This window comes from Lepisma saccharinum, chromosome 2, assembly GCF_977018435.1.
Source record: "Lepisma saccharinum chromosome 2, izLepSacc3.1, whole genome shotgun sequence".
NCBI classification, from domain to species: Eukaryota; Metazoa; Arthropoda; class Insecta; order Zygentoma; family Lepismatidae; genus Lepisma; species Lepisma saccharinum.
Window position 1 is genome coordinate 31142273 of NC_139230.1, and position 23192 is coordinate 31165464.

The window sequence follows — 23192 nt, forward strand, 5'->3', positions numbered from 1 at the left end:
GCTAACCACTCCGCCACTCACATTGCCACACGCGATAGTGGCATATGGGGGATGGAGGTAGGGCTCCACACATTCACAACCTCGGCTATTTGTGGAGGGGATGTGATCAGCGCCACTCTGTGGCCTCCTTTACCCCACAGGGTTGCTTTCAGTATCCATTTTATTAGAGGCCTCATGAACCACAAATCCGGCCTCTCCAATTCACAGTGGTAGCGTCGTCGCCTTGTAATCAAAGGGTCCCGGTTTCGATACCCTGTGGAAGCACATAGTGGTTCGGATATCACTACCGGTAAACTGTAGATCCAGTCCCGATTAGCCTTATTGTGCATAAAGTGGACTTAACACACCAACTCAATCAATCAATCATGAACCACAAATTCGTTGCACCCCTGGAATCGTACCCGGGTCTCCCGCGTTGCAGCCAGACACCCTACCTGCTGGACCACCGCGTTTCTGTCTGTTATTACTAGGGCTAGCATTTTTATGACCTTAAAATCATAAATATATACAAAATAATATGCGCCTATGACCAAAATTCTTCATAAGTAACCCTTACCATAACGCACATCCCCCAAATATGCTGAATGTGACCTAAAAGGATTACAAGGTATTCAATCTACTTAGAATGGCGAAATTTGAGTGCATATCTCCCTACGAAGAATCTTAATTTCGTTATCTTTTCATGACAAGAATATCTATATATTTCAGGAACGTATGACACATACATAATTGCATGTGGGTGTATGTGTGTGCGTGAGGGAAGTAATGAGACCGTTTACCCTAGCCGTTACTCCACGTTAATATGCTGCTGCAACATTACAAAACGCATTGTGGATTTCCGCTGGAGATACATTTAAGAAAAGTTGTCAAATATCCTCATACTGCATGCACGTGACGAGTATTCCATTCTAATATACCACAGAATCATAATGCTCATTTAGATGATTATTTTCTTCTGAAATGGGCGATTTTCACTAAAGGGAATATTGTCGGAAAATAGAGATGAAATGGAATCATTCGTTTCGATAAAGATTTGTTTGTTTGAGTTTGTTTTCAAGACCACTTTATGCACACCAAGGCTAATTGGAACTGCATCTACTAAAGTGGGATCCGAACCATTATGTGCCTCCGGGTATCGAATCCGGAACACATTCATTTCAAGGCGACGACGTTAGTACTGAGCCATCGGGAGGCCTCTTTTTGTTAATGACAATTGAACATAAAATTGAATTGTAGACTGATAAACATTGCTGTGGTTAATAAAGGTTTGTAACAATTGTTTGTCGAAAAAGAAATCTGCGAATTATTTTGTACGTTTTTCTAATGGAAACGCAAATTCTCCTATATTTTTCGGCTTTATGGAAATCATATGGTTTTCTGAGAGAGGAATATATATCCGGTGATGCTACATTTTTCTACGATTTCAGCTAGAGCCGTATTCTGCCCAGCAGCGGAATACCTCACCTTTGTTCTCTTTTGAAACAAAAGCTTTTGCTTTTGTCTCGGGATTCTCAAATATCATATCCTTTTAAAATTACTCTTATCTCAGTGTTGTATAATATTGTTTTCGTTTGAGTCACTTCTATTCAGTGTTTACAAACGACCGCGAACACAATGCTCTTGGTCATAACAAGCACACACGGAGATTCCTTCACTTTTTGTGAGGGTCAGTTGGTATTTTATTTATACGGTAGATTCAGATTAACGCACCAACAAGATGACTTCACTACATCCGTGTGCGGGATATAAGATGTATCATATGGGATCCAATAAGCTAGGAAGAATGGAACATAATAAACATTGACAACATTTTTGAAACTAAAATACGTATATTAAAACAATTTAAAGATATTTTATCGAAATTTGCAAAATTTATATGAAGGAGATTTTCTGCAAAAGTGGTAGATTTCTATAGACAGCACTACGACTCCAAGGGTCCCGGGTTTTATCCCGGACTAGGAATGGGCGTTCTCATCAATTTCATCATATTGAATGCTTAAAATGCATCAACCAAGATTTAACGCATTTCGAGATATGTGTGTAGAAGGGACATAGGCTAATCACCCATACTAGAAATATAGTGATGACGATAACGGCAATTAATTAAATTAGAACAATTAATTAACTGTAATTAATTTAGAGCTTAAATTCATACAACTACTAGATGCGTTCCATGGCTGATGTACTTAGAACGAAGCTTTGCGTGAAATCTGTCAAATCTCTTCAAGACGACGGACTTTGTACGTACGAAACATTAAACCTACAAAACTACAATTGGCGCGGTTGATGGACGGTAGAGATATTTAATTATGATGTTTCTCAACTAGTTATCTCAAAATAACTGATGACTATATTCAGTGGCGTATTTAAAGGAGTGACTACCGGACCCTGAGAAAATATTCTTGGCTTAGAATTATTAGTACAACTAATGTAATACTAATATCTAAAGCACAACTGCAATTATAAAGAACTTAGTCTGCCCCTAAATGAAGTTTTGAATACATCATCGCTTGCTGGCCAGATTTTCTCGAAAGGTTTACACACGCATACGTGGTTGATTGGTATGTGAATTTTCCCCACATAGAGTAAAAATATGAATGTTTAAATGTTACTCAATATTTATTTTGTAAAATTTCTTACCTCGTTATAAGTATTTCATCGAATGTGTTTGTACAAATTTTCACTATGGTGGTAAAGTTTTATTTTTGTAAATTTTGATTTCTTATTATGGCTGCACCAATTGAAGTTATTGTGCGCATTTAGGTCCTATGTGTAGGCATTTTAAAGTGTACTGGCCTGGACTCAAGCTCGTATCCTTTTCGGGCCGAAAATGTAAAGACTCTCAGCAACTTATATGGCTACTAACCTGAGCTAATGTAAGTAACAGTGTCACATTAGAGCTGGACATCCATAGAGATCAATTTATTAAAAAAAGAATGTAGTAATTTCAAGAAACATAAGTCATTCATTTTTTCTACACATCATGTTTCCACAGCCTGACACTATTTACAGCGAAAGGGGCTAAATATTTGCAAGCAAGACAGGCTCTTGTCTCGGAAAACCAGAATCCAAAAATTACGTCTTCTTTACTGTATTACGAAACGCAACCAGAGGGGGACAATTGACAGGACAATGGAAGCGTGCTTCCCTCGTGCCAGTTGTCGCAGAATGTGATGCCACATTGTCTGACCAGTTACTCCGCAACCGAGATCTCGTCTTTACCTTTTTCGGAAGATGACAGCGTTCAAGAGGTCCAGCGAAGCCCGGCGTGGTCGTCCAGACAATGACCCATGAAAATGCATTATGATAGACGTCGGGATACCAAAGTGGGCCGACTTCCTGTAGACTTGGTACGACCTACCGGTATCACTACCCACTTTTTTCTATTCTGGAGATAATGTGTCGCAGGTTTAACCAGTGGTGATTGTGAAGGAGAAGGTCTTGCAGCTACTGGCCGATGGAAAGAGAAGTTGCTTTCATTGTTATGTTCCTGGTTGAATAGTGTATAAAGTTTTCCTTCCTTCTGTATAACCATATTCGCACACAAAAACTCTTTCGTTTTTATTGGACCTCCCCGATGGCATAGTGGTTACGCGGTCGCCTTGTAAATAAGGCGTTCCGGTTTCGATACCCGGTGCAGTCCCAAATTGGTTCGGATTCCACTTTGAAAATTGTAGGTTCAGTCCCGATCAGGCTTTCTGTGCATAAAGTGAACTTAAAACAAAAACTAGAAACAAAATATCTTGAGCAGAATTTCTGTCTACAATAATATGTTTAACCTTAGATATTTTAGAACTAAATAAAGCTAGAAATACGTAATTTGGTAACTAAAGATGTATGAACATTAATTTCTTTCTAGGATTTTTCCCGATTGGTCTGTCCATTTGTCCGTTCATGTATACAATCCCACCATTCGATACGTACATACATACATGTATGTGTAGTGTAATATGTTTTGTTCCATTTTTCTTTATCCTGTCTAAGTACCAGATTAACAATAACAATGTTACTCGATGGGTTGACAAAGCTTCACTCAGCGAAAAGCCGTTTGGCAATAGGCTATTATTCCATAGAATTCCATGTTCTTTATACTTAGCAATGGGGTACCAACCCATGTTGGTGACCGAAATACCGAATACCGTAAATTAGTGTAATTTCAGTATATACACAATATATTCAAAGTGATTGAAATCAGAGTTCGGTAAAGATGAATGTGAAATAGAGAATTGAGATAAAATTGTCAAACTGGACAGTTCGTAAATAGCATGTCCTATGATGGAATATGCAGAGTGGCTATCGTAAAATTACCTGCAAGTGTTCTTATTTTAAGAAAGGATGTAAATAATATAATCTTTGTCAGACTGTCGACCAATCAGAGCAGAAAAAAAATGAATCGATTTCGTGGTGGTGGTAAAAGGAGTGACAATGGAAGACATGTGGTTGTGAGAAACAAATCCATGGTGCAACAAAATCGAAGAGCATGAGTTCCACTCTTAATTGTATTTGTTTAATTATGATTATGCAACAACAATCAAAGAACAAAGTCATTTCAAATCAGACTGCACAAAGACGTACAGACTTATATTTCAGTGTATTTCATTGAACAAAACAATAGTAAAACTTTTACTCTTTCTTGTTTGTTTATATATTGCATTTAATCTTTAAAAGTGAATAAAATGCGTATATATTGAAATCACAAAACGTTCGTAATTGTGAAAGATTGAACAAAATTTTCAGTTAAATAAACTATATTCTGTCCCGGTTATCTCTGGAGCAAGGGAACGAAAACAAGTCTCTGTGTAGTGACACGAGACGGCTCCAACAATGAACATGTGAGAGGGAATGGGATTGCGTTGAGGGGGAGCGACTGACGATACCAACCTTCGAACAGCGTGTACTCCTTCGCTCTGGCCACTGTACCCTCCTCCCTTTTCTGACGATATGCGCTGCTTTGCTCCACAGATTCTGGGGATATAGTATAATGCATTTTGATGGTGTGTAGTTGTGCACAACTTCACAAATACTGTTCCTAAGCAAATATGTCCTAATGAATAGATTAAAGTTTACAAAGAGACAGCCACAAGGAACAACACCCATGCCTCAGCTGGAATTCGAATCTGGAACTTCGGGATTTTTTAAGTCAACCACTGAACACTGCCACACTGTTTCTCATATTCAATGCTCATATCTATGATGGAACCTGAGTGCAGTTTCACTTCTTGAACGTTTTGTTTCAATGACTATTGAAACGTGTATGGATTGCTTTACGAATGTGTATTGCAGGACGAGCTGATTCAGTGTTGACCACTAGAAGCACGTTTGGCAAACAACCAGAGGCTGTAACATCGTGGTGCATCAGGAGCCTTCCTCGAGTGCTCAACTTCACGGAGACTGGAGTTTGTCGAGCGTCTGGTTCTGAAGTTGGAACATCGAAAGGATTGAAGTAGAATAAATGGGAAAATGGATATCGCCGAGAGAAATGTTCTGGAGAAGAGCATGATGTTAGGAGCGAATTTACAATAACGGAAGTATCTTCAATTGCTTTCAAATTCGGCATACTCACTAATTTTGGCCTCGTAATCACGAATCTGAAGTTAAAATTTGGCAGTCACGTCTAGAATTTGCAAAATAAGTCGAAAAAGTGGGTCCGTGAACGGAGTATACACCCTTGATTTATGAAGAAAACAACTATTTTTTGCAATGATCAGCGTTTAAAAACTATGTTTATGATGACCCTTAATTTTAACTATGCTTGCCTAACCTAACCTAACCTAACCTAACCTTACCGTGAATGGTTCGTGGGGCAAACATATTTTCCAAGACGACATTTTCTCACATGCAAATCAACGCTCCATGCAACGGGTCTCGCTTATTGCACAATACTTGAGCAACGTTGTGTTATGACACAACACAAGGTAGCAAGACCGTTGTGCGGAAAGGAAGACGTCTTCATATCAGAAAACATGGTTTCCATGTTAGTGTATGGAGAATCATAGCGGTAATTGACAAGGATATTTTGCAATTTCTAGACGTGACCGCCAATTTTTAACTGCAGATTCGTGATTAAGAGGCCAAAATTAGTGAGTATGCCGAATTTGAAAGCAATTGGAGATACTTCCGGTATTGTAAATTCATACATGATGTTATTTCATGTGCTTATTTTTTTTCTAGTAAATATATTTTTACCCGGTATATGCGAATTATTTATAATCGAACTGGAGTGAGATGAAGCCATCACCCAATTCATGCGAAAATATTACCAAAGTAAAATTTGATAGCATTCAATATATTTTTAAAAACGTTATTAAACGTGTATCAGTATTTAACAGCCCCTTGGTAGCAGAGAGCGCTGAGTAATATATTCACGATCTTCCTACCGAAGGTTCCAGGTTCGAGCCCTTCCCCTTTGCGAGCGTCCTTCATTAGTTTCATCTAATTTGATTTGATTTTCGTTACTCGGTTTTCTGCCACCTTTGGCTAATCGCGACGATGAGGATGAGTGATGATTGATTGATTTGCTTTATTTTACTTAGTTTTTGTGCCACTTTTGGCTAATTCTTGAAGATGGGGATGAGTGATGATGTGATTAAATTGATGAATGGACACTCACAAACACCCATGACCAGACCGGGATTCGAACTCCGGACCCCTGGCGCCGTAGCGCAATGTGCTAACCACTCCACCACTTGGGCCGACAAAATGAGTGATGATATGATGAAATTGATGAAGTGACACTCTAAAAGAACACCCATTCCAAGGCAGGGATTTAAGCCCGGAACCCCTGGCTTCGTAGCGCGCTGTGCTAACCACTCCGCCACGTCGGTCGAACCATCGAATTATCTAATTATTCACCCTAATCGTCGTGATTAGCGAAAGGTGGTAGAGAACGTACGCCAAATAAAAATAAAAATATATCGCGATTAGCCTAAAGTGGCAGAAGAACAACAACTTAAAATAACTGAATCCCATCAATCAATAAAACTACCACATTTATTCGCTTTTAAGACATGTTCAAAATTATAATTTTTAATCATGATACGAAATGTAGTGAGTTGAAGAAACTGTGATTTCTCTATATAGGGTGTATCATAAGTAATAGCGCAAACTGACAGAGATGAAAGTACACGATAATACTAGAAGCAAGAAAGTCTCAGTAAACATTGTTCTGCAAACGAGCCGTTGTCGAGATAATTGCGAATGTGTGGTTACAAGCCGCCACCGACTTAATTGTTTGTAAACGTCGTCCTAGTTGGTAAAATGCTAATAATGTGTGCGAATGTGTGGTTAGAAGCTGTCACTGATTGCATTTTGTAAACACAGAGTGCTTTACTCCTTGCGCGTTTGCTCTTTGTTTACAAAACAGAACATTTCCAAGAGGTGGCGTTGTAATCAAACAGAACATTTCCAAGAGGTGGCGTTGCAACCGAACAGAACATTACCGAGAGGTGACGTTGTATGGATACAATCAGTACACAGTCTAATAGTACTGTGGGAGTCACGTCAGTTGTGCTCTACTGCGTAGTGAAAATGGAACCTTACAGGAACGAAGAGTACGTTTTACCAACTAGGACGACGTTTACAAACAATGAAGTCAGTGGCGGCTTGTAACCACACATTCGCAATTATCTCGATAACGGCTCGTTTGCAGAACAATGTTTACTGAGACTTTTTTGCTTCTATTATCGTGTACTTTCAACTGTGTCAGTTTGCGCAATTATTTATGATACACCCTGTATGATGCCATCTCCACCTCCTCTGTCGACTCGTCTGTCTCAGTCAACAATCGAAACCAATTAACACAAAACAATTTCTCAGAAACTAATAATGAAAGAAATATTAATTTCTGTGGACAGACACATCTAGGTACCTAATGCTAACCTAACGTGATATAAAGGATCTTGAGCAGAATTTCTGTCTTTGTGTGGCAGTGAAACAATCGAAAGTCCACAATCAATATATGCTTAATCTTCGATATTTCAGAACTAAATAGCCCCCTCGTAGTAGTAACGTCATAGCGTTGTTATTTAGGGGTCCCGAGTTCAATACCCGGTGGAGGCAAATGGCACAGTGGTTCGGATATCACTTTAAGCTGTACGGTCCCGAGTAGCCTATCTGTGCATAAAGTGGATTTTTAACAACAATTCAAACAAACAAACGTTTCAGATAATTTAAGCTACAAACATGTAATTAGGTGTAAAGATATAAAACGTATCAACTTATGTTTAGAAAGTTTTTAGTTTGTCAATTCATGTCAATTATCGATGCATTCGACATCTGTTGATTGGTCGGAAAGTACGGTAGATTCTAAGATAGAATTTCGGGAACAGAAAGAATACCAATTGCTGTCAATGGAAGTAAAAAAATTAACAAAAATCAACATTAGATATTATAAAAAATAATAAAACATTAGTTATATGGATTTGGCTATTTAGGAAAGTATAAAAGAAATTTTGTATAATTAATTAAGATTCAGTATGATTCAATTATGATATACATTATCTTCATTTCGTTAAAAATCTATAACCAATAAACCAGGGAAGCGAAGCTCAATGTACTGAATAGTACCCATTGAGCATATCACTGTTACGTAGTAACTGGAATTGTAATTGTTGCATTCCGATTCTCATTATGAACTCAACTCTTAGTACGTGCATGATACTCTTTTTCAGCTTTGTCGTTAAAGTGTATTCAGCATTGTCATAAGATTTATTTGTATTGACAGTCTCTGTCGGCATCTTGTTTTCTTAATGTACAGTCACCAGCGATAAAAATGTGACACTTACTCGTTTCCCTGCATAGCGTTATGTGCGTTGCCTAACGCTACGGCGATGAGTGGATTGTAATAGCAAAATTGGCAACTTCTCTCACCGCCGTAGAGTTAGGCAACACACATGACGCCTTGCAGGAATGCGAGCATTTCAGGATCTATGTGTTCCATTTTCTTGCCGGTGACTGTACGTGTGCTGGGGCAAATAGCCTAAGTGGTGGAGCAGCCACGTAATCATAATTGAAGATCTTTAGCAACCACCAGTTTGAGTTTTCCCACGTAACGGTTAGAAAATAAAAACAAACAAAAAATACAAAAGAAATGGCAATGTAGTTAGAAAATAAGGTAAGATACAGCACTTACAATATAACTGCCCAAGGTACCCGATTCGAATTCCTGCCGAGGAATTTGTTGTTTTTTTTCCTCTGTGGCTGTCCCTTTGTAAAATCTGTTCATCGCGGTGGCTCAGTCGGTAACGCGTCTGACTACCAAGCTCAAGGTCCCGGGTTCGATCCCCGGCCGGTTCAAATCCGGGAACTTTTCTAACGTTGGAAGCGGCTCCGGCGCCCACCCAGCGTCGAATGACATGGGTACCTGGGGGAAACCCTGGGGGGTAAAGGCGGTCAGGCGCGTGATGCTGATCACATCACCCCCACTCACGACCGGATCAAGAAAGTGTGGGGCGTTACCGCCACACCCCCTATACGCCTTCATGGCGTGGTGCTAAGCACAGGGGAACACTTTACCTTTTTTTTAACGTATAATTGAAGATCTTTAGCAACCACCAGTTTGAGTTTTCCCACGTAACGGTTAGAAAATAAAAACAAACAAAAAATACAAAAGAAATGGCAATGTAGTTAGAAAATAAGGTAAGATACAGTAATTACAATATAACTGCCCAAGGTACCCGATTCGAATTCCTGCCGAGGAATTTGTTTTTTTTTTCCTCTGTGGCTGTCCCTTTGTAAAATCTGTTCATCGTCCTCGTTGAGATTAACCTAAAGAGACACAAAATTCCGTTAAAGAGGAAAATACAAATGAAATGAAGAAAGGAAGTTATTGCTATGAAAATGAAACTATCATATTCAACTGCAGAATCTGAGTTGAGATCCAGACCAAAAATTGCGATGAGAAATAGAACGGTTAATTTCATTCAGTTCACTTGCCCAGGCTCCATTATTGTTCAAATTTGAATGACGATTTTGATTAGGCGCGATGTGATATAATTAGCAGTGTTCTCTTCTAGCACCACTTAGTATATTATAACCACTGGTCGAATTATTTGTTTCCCGGATAATTGAATTGAGGACGAGTACAGCAATTGTTAGATATCGATTACAGCTTGCTTAATTGCTGTTCCTTTGTTCCTTTGATCGTAAATTGCTGTTCTGATGCTCCTTATTAGAACCTGTTTGTTGGGCAAATACTCTTGTACCGTATCGTAACGATACGGTACTCACAATTTTATTGCAATTATGCATTCGGGCAATCATAATCGAAGGTAAAAAGGGGGGGGTAAACCTCTCCACTGTGCATTGCACCGTGCCATGAGTACATACAGGGCATTTGGAGGCCACTCAAAATTCTCAATCTCGGCCATAGAGGCGGTGATGTGAACAGCATCACGCTCCGGCCACATTAACATCTTCGTGTTTGCCCTATTACTCTGTCTCTGAAATCTGTGGAACAAGGCGGCGCATAACGGAAGAGAAGGGGAGAAAGCAAGTTGACGAAGCAAACGCGCTGCTGCAAACGTCTGGTAGCTGAATTCACTGCCCCTCTCCCGCATTCATAGGTCAAACCCTCTCGAGTCACTACTTGCGCAGAGACTTGTTTTCGTTCGCTTGCTCCAGAGATTACTGGGCCAGAGTGTAGTGAGCTCCAGAGGCGCTTTATGTGGGGACTGGAGATGACCCACCCCAGGAATCAAACCCGGATCCCCGCGTGGAAGTCAGACACCATAACACCATTTTTCCGTTTCTATGCATACAATCATTTTTTTAAGAATTTAAAATGAATTAAATATTTTATTATATATATTTTGCATTTTGTAAAACTTGGAATATTCCAAACTCGTTTATATGCAGTCTGTACGTAAATGGGAAAGAGTTGGTCGCTTTTCAACGGCTTTTTCTTCAATACGTAAAAAAAACATATTGAGTTATTTTAACATCCAGTGAACCGAACCACATGTAATTTGGCGAATGAGGAAAATATGAAGTCTGGGAGCAATATGTGTTCTGCCATGATCGTGAAATAGTTCAGAGTTCTAAAACTTTTGGATAGCTAATGCCAATTAGCCAGGACCTCAAATTTAGGCTATCGGTACCACTCGGGGGGACGGGTTCTCATATGATTCTTTTGCAAGGTCTGGTTGCCTGGAGCTGGAAAATGTGTGATAGCATGTCATAACTCTTTGCTTTTTATATAATATTATTGAATTAGTAACATATTTTCATATTTTTTTATAAATAGCATATAAATTCATCGCAATATTTGACTAAATAAATTTAATTTCAACAGACATATTACATTCAATATTACTTTGTAATAATTATAATTATTAAGTGTAATAATATTAATATAATCCGTACAATAATAATAAAACTATATTATATTGCTTATATACTGACATAGATGATGTCAGTATATAAGCTGCAAGGCTGCGAACATGTTTCCTGTTTGTCTGTTGGCAGGAAGGATTTTCAATTCACTTACTTTTTCTTTTCGTGCAAATGCATATGGAGACTTATCATATCTCGACAAACATTTTTAAAAGAATTGAAGCTATTTTCCTAATGCGAAGGACCATCATGGGTATTTTGGTACCATATTTCAGAAACATTTAACAATGATTCTTTCATGGAATCTCAAACACATAATACACACATCTGTGTCATCTGAGCCTCTCATTAGCAGCGGCAGTATTCACCAACAAATTACTATATCTTTTTCATATTTACTATTGAGATTGAGCACTTTGGTGCTCGCTTCAGATGTGATTTTGCATAATTTATATCCACAGTTGGCGAAGTGTTTTATTCAAAAGATTTACAAAATGCTCTGGTTTCCTACATTCGTTAATAAGAAATACAATTAGAGTTGTTTTATTCGTTACGTGACTTAGAAATTTCCTTCACTTTCTGACAATCTGGGAAAGTTGAGATGCTGTGTGACTAATGCTCGAGTTCTTCCCACGTGTTTGTTCTTTCGGTGTACTTTTCAGACGGCTCATTGTCCGTATCAAACAGACATCAATTCTTGGACTCCTATTTCCTTCCGCAAAGCAATGTACGTGGCAGATAGACCTCACCAAAGTTTGACTCCTCTTCATTTACTCTCTGAATATGAGCCATACCATCAATCGCCGTGGCTGAATTTCCAGATATTTCCTCAGGGAGGGATAACATTTTTTCTGCAAGTATGTCTCTAATACCCATGATAATGGTTCTAAGAGAAAGCCCATTTGAAGATTCCGATTCTGTGCTGGCACAATAATTCGACCAAATAGTGCCTTGTCTGATAATTGACCTGCCATTACTATCCACTGCCTTCTTCTTGGATCAAAAGAGGAACAGAAAGAACTAGACGAAAACTATGTACAGCCGATGTTTGTGCTACTAAAAGAACTCGAAACTCTTCACTTTGGGCAATTTGAGCTCTGGAAGAGTTGAGGGTGGTGACATCCTACCTAGAATGCGTCTGCCAAGTACATCCCAGACAATCTCTATGGGATTTAAGTCCAGTAATCACGCTGGCCACTCCATGCTCTCTATTCCATCGTTCTCGGGCACGTTGTACACTAACAGAACGCTGTGAGGACGAGCATTATCGCCGATGAAAAGGAAACGATCACCTATTGCATCTGCGCGCGGCATGGCAAGAGTTCTGAGGTTCTCGTCCTCATATCTAAGGGCCGTCGAACTACAATTTTCGATGACGTGGATGTCCGTACGCCCCACAATTTTTATTCCAGCCCACACTATCAGTCCACCACTTCAATTTTAGAATGTTTCTTGCACAAAAGCAGGGTTATATCGTGTTCCACATTCCCTCCAGATAAGGTACGTCTATTGTACGGCTAGAGGCTGAACCGCAACTCATCGGAGAACAGCGCTCAATCCCATTCGTTGTGGCCCCAATTGCGATGTTCCTCAGCCAAGTTTCTACGGACTGAAAGCTGTATGGTGACGGAACACACTCCATGTGTCTATATGCATAGAGGCCATCTTCAAGAAGGCGATTGCAGACAGTTTGAGTTGACACCTGCGCCCTATTGCTGTGAGAATGGCATGTTGTAATTTCGTTGCATTCTGTCGTCTGTTCCAATCGGTTATTTACAAGAGGTATCCGTTGTCTCTTGCTGTTGTTGCTCGCAGACGAACTTGACCTTACATTCGTCGCGCATTTCCAGTTGTTTGGAACCGAATCTACATGCGACAAATGGCACTTTGAGAGACTCCAAGGCTACTGATAGCTACTAGCTCTCTCTCTGCCTGTCCAGCTTCCATCCTTCCTATGGCTCTCCATGCCATTGATTCAGGGAACTTTAGAGGCATTATACAACTTGCCCATGTTCCTCAATGAACTCTTACACTGCCCTTGGACTGCTACTGTCATTCTCACAGTTGCGCCCTTCAGTTGTCAATTCAAATATATCTGCATTAATGATTGGCAAATAACCAATTGAATCCAGTAATGGTGTTAAATCCCATGCAACTTGTCCATTAAATTATGAAAATATTCACATATTTTAATTACTTTAATTATTATAATCTTAATTATTATCATCATCATTATTTATTTAGATCAGAATTACTGTAATTGTCATTCCTAATATTAAAAGTCAAAATATTAAAAATTATCACAAATTTCTATTTACATCAAGGTATCTGGGAAATGGAGTGATAACACACAGAAGGCAAGAGTTATGACATGCTATCACCTATTTTTCATCTCTAGGCATCCCAACCTTACCAAAAAATCATATTCGAACCCGTCCCCCCGAGAGGTACCGACAACTTGCCTGGCTCAAGGCCTAAATTGACATTTATCTTTGGCATGTGCTGAATCCAAGTTGTAGACTGTTCCTTTGATTGCAATGTCCTTGCTCTTCCTCTCTTTTTAATTGTCTTGTTTTTTTTGTTAAAATTTTGTCATGTTATGATATATTCCACATAGAGCGTGTAGGTTCAAGTACAGTCACGGACACTGCCGGCTTGTAACAATTCCATTGAAAGTCAATGTATTCATTACAAGCTGGCAGTGTCCGTGACTGTACATGTTGTACTGTTATATTATTGACCACCGTGCTGTCCTGATTGATTGATTGAGTTGGTGTTTTAAGTTCACTTTATGCACAGTAAGGCCAATCGGGACTGGACCTAAAGTTTTAATATGGGATGCGAACCATTATGTGCCTACACCGGGTATCGAACCGCGGGGCCCCTTGATTAGAAGTCGACGACGGTACCACCGCGTCATCGGGGAGGCCCCCGTGGTGTCCTGTACACCTTTACCCATGCAAATATTAAGAGCAATGCTTTACAAATATATATATATATTTTTAAAGTCAACAAGTGATTGAAACGTAATAAAAGCACAAGCTCGGATCCAATAATCCATCTTAAATACGTCATTGGCATTTGGCAAATAATATATAGTGTCTAAAAAATACAGTACATTTGATTACACATTCAATTTCACATTTACATGGATAAATATAGTTCTATTTAAAAAAAAAAAAAAAAAAAACATTTTCCAACAGATTTCAAGAATTTGGAAGTAAATATTACATAAAATTTAGTGTATTTTGTTACTTTGCAGTAATGTTGCAAGTTTAAATGATGAAATAGTAGATAAACAGAATGATTTATAAATATAAAATATGCCTTTACCCAGGGTTAAATATAAAACGCTCTTGGCAATCTTGTTTACACAACAAAATGAGTGGTATGCATAATATTTACTCTTTGGACTGCTTTCACATTTTAGTTATACAGGTTAGAATATTTACTCCGGATTGAGGAAAGAAGCGAAAATGCAATATTATATTTTCAGAAGTATGTAGTTAAAGGGTAAAAATATACAGTAAACAAGCTAATGTCTTAGTGCTCATCTCCTTCTGAAGAGAATCTCTTGCAAAGATTAATGCCGCAGCAATTAGCTCTATTGAAGCACAGGAAGTTGCAGGAAGGAAAACTTTGGTAATTGGCTAGTTACAGTCAAACCATGTAAAGCAAACAAATAGACGCCTGTGGGAATGGAACCAACGCAACGCATCGTTCTGGGGTCAAAGGATAATTATCAACTCAATTGAATTGCCGCAAGCCATGGGATTGCGAAACACATGGGATATATTTCCTCATATTGCGAATGCTAAGTAATATGTCGTAAGATATCACTTAAGTAACTCTAATCCCTGTATGCGCTTGAAGAATTCACATCCAGAATTCGAGCTTTGTTTCAAATCATCAGGGGGTTTTCAGGGATAAAGTGGGTAAAACGATAAGAGGTAAAGTTCCCCGTGCCGTGCATGTAGCATCGTGCCATGAAGGCACATTTTAGGGGATGTGTGTGGGGGGGGGGGGGGGGTAGGACCCCACTCATTGTCGATCTTGGCCTTTTTGGAGGTGATGTGATCAGCACAATGCTCCGTCCGCCTTTACCCCTCCCCCAGGGTTGCCACCAGGTACCCATTGATTTGAGGCTGGGTGAACCCCCAGAGCCACTTCATGCGAGGACAAGGCCGGAAAAATTTCGACATTAGATCACCCACACCGTGAATCAAACCCGGTTCTCCCGCATGGCAGTATGACGCCCTACCGACTTTCTTTTTAAAGTATAGTTTTTCTGCATTTCACTGAAAATACTATTACAATGGAAGTGTTCTCTTCAGAACAAATCCAAAACTTTTTAATATTTAAATTAATTAAAAGTGCAATACAATTAAACTGAACATAAAAATTCAATTTGAAACACTCCTATCAGAAATACTGTGTATTTACACTTGTGTTAGGCGTAAGTTTCACACACAACCAGAAGCAACAACTCTCTTGACTATTGTATGCTGTTTCGGTATAACGTCATTGCGTATCTTCTTGCATCTCGAACACACTGAGATGTCAAAATTTGGCATTTCCAAAGGTGCTGTCGTGGGAAGCCCTCTTTCAGAAATGTACCCAACGTTTGGACTTAACTCATTGCACGGGGAAAATACAAACTGCGATGAACCAGAGTCTGTGATCACTCCGAGACTGTGCCTCCCGCCCATCCCATGCCTCCTTGCACATTTCTTTGATGTTCCAGCCAGGGTTGTTAAAAGTCCAGGAATTTTAAATCAATTAAATTTTCACCGCAATCAGATGCTTCGAAAGGGCTCCAGAGGGCTCTCAAGGGCAACTTTAATTGTAGCCACCCAATATATTGTATCGCCTGGCGTGGGCATGAATGATCCCTTTCTAGTGCCCCCTTGATACGTTCAAGCCTGTATTTTTATACTATTAAACGTATTATTATATTTATTAATAATAACTTAATAATACTCAGCGGTGAACAATGAGACTCGGTGAAGTACACAGACTCCTCTCAGGTACAGGGATAGTGTTAGGCAAAGACAATATTCACAGCACAGAGAAATAAAACCACATTACTGCCGTATGTATAAACTGAAAGTTTTTTTTCTTTATTGATTGCAATTATAATGCAAATGTACTTGAGACGAAGGCGAGGATTTCGCTTTGTCGATGAATTGGCTCAACTAAAAACGCATAAACTCAATGCGTGGCTATCGGCATGCCTATCATCACATAGACCTAGCTTGCGCCCCGAACTACCACACCAAGAGATATGCAATGATAACTGAGCCAATATTTGCTCTTTAGCCTTTTATTTCCAAATTAATCCTTAGGCTAGATTTATTATTTAACGTAGAATGGTTGCAGTATTGTGCATAGCATCAATGCATGGCTATCGGCGTACTTATGATCACATAGGCCTAGCTTGCGCCCCGAACTACCATACCAAGATGTATGCACAACACCGAGGAGTTCTTTTTAAGTTTAAAAGCTTCGTCGATCCGTGGCGAAAGTGTGTTATTTCTTACGCGATATCCTCGCTTTTATACTATTTCGAGAACACAGATTCAAGTACAGATAAATCACTCACTATTTACAAAAAGATGCTACCAACAAAACTGACATCTATACATGTTTAGAAATACAAGTTCGTATAGTGCACTCTCGCAAACATGAAGATACATTAAATTACCCATAATGTAGCATAAAATACAATAAACAATAAACAAAAGATATACGTTACAAACAAGGTGCATTATTACATATAATAACAAAGAAATTACGCTTTCTTTCACAAAAATAAATATATTAGTGACATATTTTCTACTGGTGACGTCACATAAAAATATGGATCATATCATCCTCAACAATTTCATCGCATCAATAAAATACAAATATATTATATATATTGTTATATTTCGTAATAATTTTTAGACACACCAATGGTGTAACGATAACGTCGTCGCCTTGTAATCAAGCGGCCTCGGGTTCGACATCCGGTGGAGGCACTTCGGATTCCACTTTAAACTGTGGACCCTGTCCCGATTAGCCTATTTATGCATAAAGTGAACTTATAAGAAACTTTATTCGTATTAATTCGAGGCCTTCTTAGTATTTATAATTTGAACGATTGGCCTTCATTCTCTAGTCCCGAAGTAAACATTTCTTTAGGACCAGTAGTCATACGTGCAATTATTTCATGCATATGTGCCTGTACACATACGTATTCACTGTCGGAATCCGAGATGAAAAAAGGGGGTACTGTATGTAAACCGTAACGAGATAAATATTGAGTGCGTGGGGTCGCGTATTGGGCCCCGTTTGACCCGCGCGCACACACACGCAGAAACCGGGGGTGAAGGGAAGCAGATTTCGGGTCGCGCTGCGCGATCAGCGATGCGCAGTCGTGGACCCAGACACGGCAGCGCGGGCCAGGCGAAGAGGCACAGTTGCAAGTGCCCGCGTGCCATGTAAAGTCTTTATCAGTGCGCTCTGCCTAGTGGAAAACGTGCGCGAAGATGCACCGGCCAAGCGGTAGGGGCTGTGACCGTTCTTACCCATGGCGTCGGATGAATCTCCACAGGCAGATCTCGTATTGTGATTTCTCCTCGGCCGAGACGTTGCTGGAAAGTTTCGATTCCGGGGACCCGGAATACCCGCTTTCCATTTCACCGGAGTTTCCGGAAGCGCCTCCCTCCCGGAGCCCTTCGGAAAGAGGTAAGTGCCTTGGGATTTTTTCTCTAACCCCTTTTCTCGGTAACAATAGTTTCATACTAACCTGATTGTTGCATGTCTCTCTTTAAGTCGTGTCATTTAGTAACAGATTTTTAATTTTTACGTTTTCTCCTATTCGGAAAGAAAACTCGAATCTACAAAATTAGTACCAAAATATTTCTTTAAAAATAATAAAAGGAGTAAGTCAATTAATGTTTGTTCTAAACCATTGTTAATTGTTCACTATGCTTCACAAAAAGAGAAATAAACAAAATACAGTACACAGGTATTAAACGCTAATAAATTTCTATGTGTAGCAATATTTTCAAAATTTAAACGCCTTGTGCAAAGAGGGGGAAGTTTTATCTAAGTGTGTTTCTTCTCCATATCTATTTTTGGATACTTTGTTAACAATATTGTGTGGAAATTAAGGAGAAAGTAATATGTTCTTGACAACAGACGTGTTCTTAAAGGTTGGAAACGTTCAACAATGAACAGTAAATGATAGGTTTGGAAATCACTTTGCCAGTTACAGCTATAATGAACAGCAAATGAAATGGATTGAGGGATTATATTCATGTTCTCATAAAACTGCGAGTTGTAGCTTTGGAAGGTAATTTCGTAATTGTTTGGCGCATTTATTGCAAATTTTTGTTTGTTTGTTTTCAAGATTTCAAGTTACAAAAACTGCAGTTATTCTCAAACTAATGTTATCAAACATTTTAAATGTAGATATGCAATGCTAATTTAAAAGTAACATATTTATTCTATTAAATAAAAAAAAAACTTCTATGTAAAACTACTTTTCTGCTAATGATAAATGCCATTCTAGAGTGTGAGATTTGTGTTTTGTAACGATTATATTTTTGTTTTATTTATCTGTCCAAGATTTTCCAAGTCTTCCTATCAATGCGATTTTTCTTTTACTATTGGTATCGGTCACCTTCAAATTTTATACCTTTTTACCGTGCGTAGTAAGGTCTTATTCATATAAACCTAACAAGACAGTATTAACTTATATTTACTTATTTTTTCATGTATATTTGTCTTATCAGCCGAATATGATATATGAATTCAAAAGTAGTTCAATTATAATATAAAATTATTGTAGTTTTTTAAAATGTGTGCGCAACTACGTTAGAAAAACAAAAAAAATATACTAACATGGAATTAGGAAGTTCACGGAAACACACTTGTGAGTGTTATTGAATCAGCTGTTAGAATTCAAAATTATTTGATTCTCAAAAAATGTTCTGTAACCCATTCGGAAAAAAATATAGATATATATTTTGCCTGTCAGTATGTTTACCGAAATTGACACATATTTACATTATCATTTTAACGAATTTATATAATTAGAAAAAGCAATAATATAGTACGAAAGTAGTTTTCTTTTAAAAAAATAGATGATGTTACAGTAGAATAATATTTTCAATAATGCATTAACAAGATGATTCAATTCGTGATGTATGATTAATATCAGAAATATTTACCATTATTATTAAGATTTAATTATTTGTAATTAAAGTTTTCCCAATTTTTTATTACGATTTATCCACTAACTTTGCGGTATCTTTTCACCAAGAGTCCTCCCATATAGTGTATACACTACATATAACTCTAGTTGCAAACACTATCGACTTTTGAACAAGGGTATATGCTTCGAATCCGGTACAGAGTACATTCCAGTAGTTTACATCATGTTTTAAACTCTAAGACTCAGTAGCCTACAGTTCAGAAAGGGAATTTAAAACAACACTTTATCCATAATTCTAGATTCGGCTTCAGCGTAAATGTTCTGTAAATAGTACATGGAGAGGATATCTTCGATTTTCCGTAATATTTTTTTGAATGTCCAGAGTACTTACTGTTACTTTCATGTAAATTAAGCAAACGTGTCTTACACAGATTTTATTGTTTAATTTTACGTTACTCTTCTACTGATAATGGCTGATGAATGGAAGAAATAGATGGAATAACAGATCTGAATTCGAACCCAGGACACCAAGCTTGGCAGCACAGGGCCGTAGCTACAGACTTCTACGCTCGTGGTGAAAATAGAATTTGGCTCCCGATGAACAGGACCCCCCTTCCTTTCTTGGGGAATGCACTTCGTAATTTACACCCCTTCTTCTTTTAAATATTCGCACTCAAACTAACTCCACGAACCCACCTCCGTGGCGGAGTGGTTATCGTAACGTGCTCGAAGGCACGAGAGATTCCAAGTGTTTGCTCCATTATCAACTTCATAAATTCATTGTTCATCCTCGTCGTCGCGGTTAATCAAAGTGGTAGAAAAGCGACGTAAAATAATTTAAATAGAAAGGAAATTAAGAAAACAATTTCCTTGACCTCTGTAAGGAATCCATAGCGAAAACGATAACAAGTGAGTGCGCTTCTCTACAACATTTTTTTTGTCTCTTCACTATTATAGACTTCATTTATTGTTGCTAAATTGCCCTGCTATACAATGTGTGAAAGTGCAGCTGCTATTATTAATTTTGTAGCGTAATTTACATTGCGTTACTATGCAGTACATTATTGCATACAATCATTACAGGATATGGAGAATTGTTAATACAACAGTATTTTTAAAATAACTTGTGCATGTGGTTTAAATATAATGGGGCACCAAGATGAATTATTATTTTTGAAGTGATGTTATTAATCAATGTTTATTAATTAATATTTCTTGACTTGTAATGCACGTATTATCATAATAATTTAGTCAAAACAAAAAATTGATATTCCCCAATTTTCATCGTTTCATATTTTAAAATTGCATCTACTCATTCACTCGGTTCCTTATGTCACATCATCATGATCAAATTGCATACAACTGTTTTTTAGCAGTAAGTATGAACTCGTGACTCTTGCTGAAACTGTGTTCTGCAAGGATCACACCAGGAGGAAAAGTTTTCGATCTGTTTCTTTTCAACCTAACAAAAATATTAATTTAGTATGACCCCGATGCTTTCACAAACACACACAGCACGCTACGACGTTAACTTTCCAACTTTTCCTCTCTTTTGCTTGTTCTGAGCCCCCATTTGTCTCAGTGCCCGGGGCGACTTTGCTCGTCACATCTCTGTAGCTTCGGCTCGGCTCCGTGGCGGAGTGGTCAGCGTAATACGCTACCGATTCCAGAAGTCCCAGTTCGAACCCTGGTCAGGACTTGCTGTATCATTGTGTTTTCCCAATCACGATTTCACCCGTTTACAACTATCATTGTCATTGCGATTTACCAAAGATGTAGACAAGCGAGGTAATATATCTATATCAATCAAAATATCCATTTAAATATGGTCCAGGAACTTTTTTCCGGATCATTTTAAATAGGACCCAAGTTCTGTATTGAAATCAAACGATACGCAACTTGGACCGAATTTAAATTGTGCGAGAAAAAAGATTCCGGTTCTGTTACGGAACTCAATAGAACCCATTAGAATTTATGGGTTCCTGGACTTTTGGAAACCCTGGTTCAAACCTCGGCCTAAGCATGGGTGTTCTTTGCGGATGTTCCTTCAAAAATGTCATCACTCGCCTTCATTGTCGCGATTAGCCAAAGTGGCAGAAAAGAAATGGTAAATAAAAAGTATCAATGTATGATTTAAGTATTTTCTTTCAGATACCGTATCAAAGTCGAACGATTGATTGATTTGCTCAACTTTACAGCTCTTTTCTGCCACTTTTAGCTAATCGCGAAGTGAGTAGTGATGAAATTAATAAATCGGCACTCGCAGAAAACACCCATGCCCGGACCGGGAGTCGAACTCGGACCCTCTGGCGTTGTAGCGCGCTGTGGTAACCACTCCTCCACGGAGGTCGGCAAAGTCTCGAACGAGACCGAGAGTCTCTGGCATCAAGTCTCGGTCGCATCTCGATTTTTACAAGGCGGTGCTGATCATTCACAAAGGCGAAGAATCCTTTCTTGATGTTGTTGTTTACGTAGAACCGACAAAACTGCAAGAGAATATCAGCTTGAAGATTTTGCACTCGCTACCGTGTCACCCGCACCCTGAGAGCTCCGCCAGGCCGATTTAAATTAGAGCCGTCACCACTAATTTTGTTCACGACCATCACAAATCTTGTGGTGGAAGAATTTATATCCGGAACAGTAACGACTCTTTTTTGAATCCGTTCCAACTTCTTCCTATTGATTCTTAAACGGCCATTCGGGTAGGCTAATGGCGTGAGTAAAGTTGGAACAGGTCATTGGACACACGTGCCTTTGCCAAATTCTGATGGCAATTAGGCCGAGCACATTCCATGTTAATTCTGCTCCGGTCAAGGTTAATGCGCATTCGGAATTTACACACGCAAAAGAATGCAGTTTGTTCGTTCACTTCGGTGGATGTTTGAAGTAATGTCGCTGCAAGAAGTTACCAATAATCAGAAAAATGAAATAAAAAATTACTCATATGGGGAAAGATATATGTTGTGTGTGTAACGTGGGTCCAGTTTTCGATTCCTGGGATGGAAGGTCTCCGGTAGGAATTTCCCAACGATGCACCTGTATAAACGGATCAAAGACTCACCATCAATGGGTAAATAGGGTAGACTGGGTGGTTTGGGAGGCCGGAGAGTGGTACCGATAACGTCACATCTAACATGACAAAGATCGAGAATGTGTAGAACCCTTATTTCTAGGGTGTTCAGGAAAAGGCACATAAGTCACAAACTTTTGCTTTCATTTAAGTCACACACACCCAATTAAAGAAAACACTATAGACTAAGTATAATTTTATGCTGAGCAAGTGTAAAGATGCTAAACAGTGATGATCCAACATTTATATCATGTCTGTAATGTTTACCATTAAAGGAATGAACAAGAAAGCTGTCATCTGTAAAATTTCATTTTTTGACTTAAGTGTTTTTCCCCAAACACACTAGATTTGTGTTTATGGCATGATGCGATATATGGAAATTAACTTTTTGCACGTTCTTTATAAATTAAGAGACCACTGCGATAAATGACTATGGTGAAGTTATCTTTAGATACAACGACAGGATAGTCAACTTTATGTAACATTTTCAAATTTGGGCCTCCCGATGACGTGGTGGTAACGTCGTCGCCTTGCTCCGGGTTCGATACCCGATGGAGGCACAGAGTGATTCGGATCCCACTTTAAACT

General features: G+C 38.7%; 1 protein-coding gene across 3 annotated transcripts in view; it reads left to right on the plus strand.

Annotated features, from left to right (window-relative positions):
* Positions 1–17814: 17814 nt before the first annotated feature.
* The window catches only part of LOC145983985 (uncharacterized), a 387657-nt gene continuing 382279 nt past the window's right edge, over positions 17815–23192 (plus strand). For all 3 annotated transcript variants that reach the window (XM_083117228.1, XM_083117229.1, XM_083117230.1), the window contains exon 1: positions 17815–18060. In XM_083117228.1, coding sequence (XP_082973354.1) covers positions 17862–18060 — 199 coding nt within the window. In that variant the 5' untranslated portion in view covers positions 17815–17861. The remainder of the gene's footprint in view (positions 18061–23192) is intronic.